Genomic DNA, 7071 nt, shown 5'->3' on the forward strand with positions numbered 1-7071 from the left:
GGTCGAGCCGGGAAAGGTAGGGCTGCCTAAAGGCAGAGTAGCCCGAGCAACATAGCAACTGATTAGGATGAGCGACCGATCAGGTAGTGCAGTCGAGTAGGAGATCAACCGAGTGGTAGATCGGCCGACTTGTAGAAGGGGCTGACTGAACTTGTGATGGTCGTAGTTTCTTTGAAACAGATTCGCCCCACCTCCGACTGTATTTCAAGATTTTCTCGGGTCATCTATTTCCCAGTATACAACGATTAACTGTAATGCGCACCAAGTACTGGTGGTCACAACAAACTGAGATGTACTCGACTGCTATCACAGGTACTTTGCTAAGCAAGAGATGCACGATAGAGGAGAAGGAGAAACATAGATGGAGAGCTTCAGCATTTTGGTTGTTCTGTTCAAGACCATGGTCTTCCTTTATATAGGAGCATCATCCCTCACCTGCGTTGAATGTCGAGTAATGGCCGACCGATCCGACATTAGGCGCGCACAGATCGTGCTTGCACAGGAGTCAACATGGTTCAGTGCAATCAAGATGATCGGTTGATCAAGTAGTGTGGTCGAGTAGCAAATCAACCGAGCAGCAAATCGACCGAGTCACGAAAGGGGTTGATCGGGCCTGCAATGGTCGCAGTTTCTTTGAAACAAATTCACCCCACTTCCAACTACTATCATGGGTACTCTACCGAGCAAGAGATGCACGATAGAGAAAACCTAGACTGAAGAGCTTAACTTTTTGTTTGTTCTATTCAAGACCATGACCTCTCTTTATATAAAAGCGAGCAGTATCCCTCACCTACATTGAATGTCGAGTAATGGTGGACCGATCCGACATTCGGCACGCACAGATCATGCTCACACATGAGTCAATATGATTCAGTGCAATTCGGATCCTATATTTACATCCCTGCGTACCCACGCGTGAGAGAGAGACTCTCTTCATATATTTGTTCACATAATTAATACATATGAATCCATATAAATCAAATAATATACTTTAAAACTCCTAATATAGTACTAAAGTCTTATTCACAATAAATTTTTTTTCCTATTCCACCTTTTTTTCCATTCATGTATATCCAACATCATGCCCCTCCACTGCCCAAGCATCACCTGAATCATAGTCTGACTTGCATGCATATTGAATTATGTATCCAGATGCAATGAGTAGGCCTAGGGTACTTAAAACTTTGAGAATGGAGTATGGTTTAGAGTCTCACTCAATCTGTTTGCCTCAATCGACATGCTCAATTTGTCTTTCCTATCTAATTTACTCAACTCACTTATTGTAACTCATCCATATGACTCACTCAATTTGCTCGATCTATCTACTTCCGTGTAATTTATCAACCTTTTCAATCCCAACCACAACTCGCAGGTCGCAGCATGCATATTCCACTTGGTAGCGTACTACCTGCTCATTCATCCATCCAGTCCATTTGTCATGCTCAACCAATCTGATTTGCCTATCATGCTTACCTCTTTCAATCTATTAGGTTTGTACAACCAATCGATTTGCTTTATTATATACTATATAAGGAAATCATATATTGTCTGATCTCCGTGTCCAATGTGCGTGCAGGGTGCCCGAAAGTGATTCGGGCACCTGAATTTCTATGTATCGCACATGGGAAGTCGCACCTGAATTTCTATGTATCGCACATGGGAAGTCATATATATATATATATATATATTTTTTATAAAAAAAGAGATATATAACCAAGGAATAACAATAGGATGAGAAATAGTACAGCTTCCAAGTCAATGTTTAGACATTTTATAAGAAATAGAAAACTATTCCGCACTAAGAATCACCTGCAAATTACAAATGAATTAATTGATTGAAGGTAGAATGAAACCACCGTGCAGAAGTTCCTCTTGATACTGAAGCAGTGCATCGTTTCTGTATCAGCACGCTCGGGCCTCAGTTATGTAAGTAGAGGTGCGAGCTGATGAAGAAGGTTCGAGAATCCTTCAAGCGCATTCATTTCTGGACAACTTCAAAAGCATAGTTTATGCTGCCACAGTCGATCACAAGGGAATCGATAACACAAGCATTTGAATCATGCAAAATATTCAGAAAATAAAATGTTAGAAGCTGATTGACGACTTTCAATGAGAACGGCCAACTAAATAATGACAACCAAGTATACTGATGGGAATAAATGTTGTTACACAGGAATAGATTTAGCGATACAAACAGTAAGATTATTTGAATAGCCATAATATATCTTTTGTTAGGATCATCCATTCAGACTGCAATCACGAATTCAACTGAATTTGAACCTGTCTATTTTTCCATAAATGGGGCGCACACGCTGCTTTGAAGATGTAACTGATTTGCCATTGGAAAATATGTCTGGCTTTAAGCACAAACAGAAAAAAAAAAAAACCGAAGACTACAAACTCCTGTAGTCAAGAACAGTGACTTCATCATCTGGTGCATCGAGATCCCTATAACTGGAAGAAGAAAAAATCAAGCATAAGTTGCTAGTAGTTAAGCCAAAGATCAAATTCCTGTAGTCTAAACAAACATGGGAAGAATAGAAGAAAATGATTCTAGCCCGTCAATTGTTAGCTCACAAGGGGAAAAAACCAAGCATTCTAGAAAATCAATTAGGTAACAGACCTCCTCATTCGCCGTGGATCATGTCGAAAAAGTGGAGGCATAGTAAGAATTGGGGCTGCTGGACCACCCAGTTGTGGGCCAAGCCGTCCTTTTCTACCATGAGGACCTCCGATAGAATCAAAGGATGATGGTCCACCAGGATCGGTAAGCATGCGCATAGCCACCTCGGGTGGGGCAGGCACAAAAGGTCCGAGTGGGCTAGAAGATTTACTAGATGATTAGACATGAAAATTAAGTAATGGACAAAATTGAACAATAATAAAACTGTAATAATCAACTCACCCAGCACCAGGAACAGGCATCAAGACCGGCGGAGGAATCTCTGAAGGAAAAGCACTGTGCAAACCTTGTCCACTGTAAGCTTCAAACGGAGGCTTATCATGAGTTTCTCCATCCAAGCCACCATGGGTATCACGAGGTGAGTTGTCACCTCTGTCATCATCTCTGTTCTTGTCGAGCTCTATGCGGTTGCCATGTGCATCTGTCAAGCGATTGTCTAACAGCCTTCTTCTTTGAATCTTTGCCTTCTGCAGATGAGTGCAAAAGAAAACAAGATGATAATTGGAATAACACTGACAAATTTGAAAGTTCATGCATATGCAAAAACCTGGAAAATCTTTTTCGTTTGTTAGGCAACCTATGCACAGAAAATGTTCTCTTTTGATATAACCCAATTTCTGCACGTCCAACTCATGAAATGATTCATACAAAATCTATTCTCAACAAGATTTTATTATATTTTTCAAATCCAAGAAAGAATGCAAATTGAAGATTGAACATGTAAATTATAAGCTCCTAATCATCTCGATGAACGTTCACACAGGCTGATAATCATTTTTAGTCTTTAACTTGTTAGTGTTCATGAAGGGGAGCCTTGGCGCAACGGTAAAGTTGTTGCTTTATGACCAAAAGGTCACGGGTTCGAATCTTGGAAACAGCCTCTTGCAAAAAAAAACTGGGTAAGATTGCGTACAATGAATCCTTCCACGGGACCCCGCATAGCAAGAGCTTCGTACACCGGGTTGCCTTTTTTTTTTTTAACTTGTTAGTGTTCATGATCAGAGCTTGTGGTTGTAAAAGATATTAACTTATTATAGCAGCAGCAATGCATTGCAATTCTTAGTCGTTAATACATCTTATCAGATTGCATTCTTAAATGATTAGATATGCAGGAACATGTATAAATCTTAGTCCATTTTCCTTTTACAAATTTATTTGATAATTTCTAAAAATCTAGCAGATTAGTTGACTAGTATAACAATAAAATAAAATCAGCTACCTTGTCATTAAGTTTCTTAAAACAAAAAAAAAAAATTGTAGATAATCGATTAGAGAAAACATGCTTTAAAATAAAGACAGAGATCTTACTGGTGCAGACTGTTGCATGATAGGAGTTCCACCAGGTGCATTGGGATCACTGCATTAGAGTAAGAAACAAAACTGATTTAGCAATTCAACTACTATGAACAAATTCACAGCCACAAGATAAGATGAAAGCTTACTCCATGTAATTTTGAATATAAAGGTCTTCTCTAACTTTTGACGTCAGCTCAATAACAAGATCTGGGTGTTTCAGCTTGAGATGTTTATGGACAAACTCAGGAGCATGGAAAAGCTTTGTGCAACCTTTGGCTCCACATCCATACTTCCAACCATATTTTTCATCTCTTATTTTTCTCACAACAGGATCTAGGGCCTCTGTAGCTGCAGCATCAATCTTATCTTTAGCTGTCAATATTTCCAAGGGATCCTGACCTTCCAGTCTTGCTTGCCAGAATGAATCAAGCTTCTTCTCCCACTCAGAACCACTAGAATTAGATCCATCATTTGTCTTATTGTCAACTCTAACATGTCGAAGCCCTTTTGCCTCCGATGTTTCATACATTCCATAATAGTCTAAGCCATGAACACGCCATAGATAAGTGATCAATGTGTCTAATAATTCAACACCTTCAAGGCCCTTGACAGTGGTAAGCCCACGTATAATTATAATCGGCCCCAAAGATCCCCCATGCGTCTTGTCTGCATCATCTTGACCACTACTAGAGAGGACATTATCCTGTATACCCTTCTCCATGTCAAGCTTGCACACTAAGGCCTGTGCTTGTCCGATGTCAGTTTGAATTCGACGAAGCTCGGAGCTGACTGGGTGAGCCATGGGAGCAGAAGAAAGCAGGTTTCCTTTAGCAGGTCCCCTACCATGCCTTCTCCTTTTCTCACTAAGATCTATCTCTTCTTCAGAGTTTGGTTCACTATCATTCCCAGAATTTCCAGTGGATGAGGCTGTTAATCCTGGGCCACTGATGAAATAAGCAGTAAAAAAATCACTATATGTTAAAAAACACAAATTAGTACGACAAAGAAACTCTTACAGGTCAAGTGTTCCACTCTGCAAATCAAGCAGGAAATCCTTCGCAATAGATTTCGCCAGTTCTTTTCTCCTGCAACAGCAAGCAACAGAAGTTGATACATGGTAACAATGCAAGAATGGAGGTTACAATTAATGTACGAAGACCAAAAACATTGAAACTGAGCATTCAAAAGAATACAGAAGTTTACAAAACTTCATCTATTTGAAGAATGAGAAAATTAGGGGAAAACTCTTAAAAGACTTTTTTAAGAAAACTGCAGAATACAGTTTAGTTTTCTAAAACGATATATACAAACTCACCTCTCAATCACTGCCACTAAATTAGTCGGATGATATTTGTCTTTCAACCTATATCAAAAAGAAAATCAGAAAAGGATTAAAGTACTTGGCAACATCGTCTAAAACATAAGAAAATTCAGAAAAAAATGTTCCTCACTTACCATTGTTCTTCTTTGTGTGCTTGAAAATATGCTCGCTTCTGAGTGGATATGTATTCGAATCTATATTCTTCATACCTACATAGATTATCAGAATTTCACTGGGGCATTCATACAAGCTAAACAAGGATCCAATAGGAAATAAATTTGAATAGCAAAATAGTTAAAAATCACAAGCAAGAGAGAAAATAATAGATGATCATTAAAACCCATTTTCCATTTCAATCATTTTCCTGTAAGATATTTACCTGCGTTCTGCTTCAGCAGGTAAAACGTCATCTTCAAGTTCTAGAATGAACTGCTTGTATGACATCAAACCTACCCTGCAAGAATATCCCAATGAAACTACTACAACAAGAAATTAAAATTTATATGACATCTCAAAAGAATAAACCAAGATAACTAAAAGACCACACAAGTTTCTTTCTAGTCTCAACCAAGCTATCATGCATGCCCACGGTAAGAATATAAAAAAAAAAAAAAAAAAAGTAAAAAACACCCCCAAAAAATATGATAAACAAATGCGAAAGATTTTTTGTGAAGAGGTATGAGGTATAAACAAGATAATCTGTTAATGTTCTAACAAGTTATATATGAGATATTATGGACAAACAGGGAGTTACGAGATTTATGGGCCATTTTGGGTGATCACATAGAGTTATGGGCTTAACAGTTTTTCTGATTGGAATTTAGGATGTGGATTGGAATTTAATAGGGATTGAACCAAAATTCAGTAGGTAAGTGGATTTTGAGTGTTTGGATTATGGGGTTGGGATCCAAAGAACCAAATCCATTCAGTTTGGTATTGAGGCTTTAGTTTGGGCCTGTTGGAGAGAGCATTTAATCATTTTTATGTTCTCATTTGATTTTTTTTCAAATTGTAAATTTAAATTTTCAAAATCAGTTTTGAATGGGGTTTTTAAATGATTTAATCAAACATAATTAATTTTTCAAAAGAAAATTAACTGTTCTATCAACTTGGTCATTAAAGGATTTATGACTCGATCAATTAAATATGTTTATTTGTCTTTTAAAATTTTACATAAATTTTCCATTTTTTAAAATAAAAAAGCAAAGAAAAGAAAAGAAAACTTAGAACTCCTCATCATGACTATCTATATAAACCTTTTTTAAATAGTGATTTCAAATTGTACACCTTTTTTAATTTATAGTGATTATTCTCATCCCCTTCTCTCTTTCCATTGAAAAGAGGCAGATAAATTTAAGATATAAACATCACGTTTACCCTATTCACTTTATTCTTTTATAATACAAGAACTTTTATGATCAGAATTTTTATTCACATTATTTAATTGTCTGAAGAACTTTACTTCGATGTTTGGTTAACATATTAATGTGCCCCTTAAGGGATGAAGTAGTAGGAATAATTAGAAAGGAAGATAGGATTATCTCTCAAGATAGTAGTAACAAAAGAATCTATTAGTAAGTAGTATATATACACCTCAAGTAGAATTAGATGAAGCCGCTAAATATAATTTTGGGAAGACTTAAATGAGGTAGTATACAAATTTCAATAAACGAGATAATTTTGATATGAGGAGATCTAAATAGGCATGTAACAGTAAGAAATGAGAAATATAATAGAGTGCATGTGAGTCAGGATTTTAACTATGAAATTA

General features: G+C 37.1%; 1 protein-coding gene across 1 annotated transcript; it reads right to left on the reverse strand.

The window, feature by feature from the left end:
* Nucleotides 1-2124: 2124 nt before the first annotated feature.
* LOC122036364 (serrate RNA effector molecule-like) lies at nucleotides 2125-5837 on the reverse strand. Its single transcript, XM_042595661.1, has 9 exons — nucleotides 5680-5837; nucleotides 5435-5509; nucleotides 5295-5342; nucleotides 4996-5064; nucleotides 4126-4923; nucleotides 3992-4040; nucleotides 2906-3150; nucleotides 2624-2821; nucleotides 2125-2454 (listed from the first exon to the last, which is right to left on the reverse strand). Exons 1-9 carry the CDS (start codon nucleotides 5742-5744, stop codon nucleotides 2394-2396), a joined length of 1608 nt encoding a protein of 535 aa, XP_042451595.1. The 5' UTR covers nucleotides 5745-5837; the 3' UTR covers nucleotides 2125-2393.
* Nucleotides 5838-7071: the final 1234 nt, after the last annotated feature.

Source organism: Zingiber officinale, unplaced genomic scaffold, assembly GCF_018446385.1.
Source record: "Zingiber officinale cultivar Zhangliang unplaced genomic scaffold, Zo_v1.1 ctg146, whole genome shotgun sequence".
NCBI lineage: Eukaryota > Viridiplantae > Streptophyta > Magnoliopsida > Zingiberales > Zingiberaceae > Zingiber > Zingiber officinale.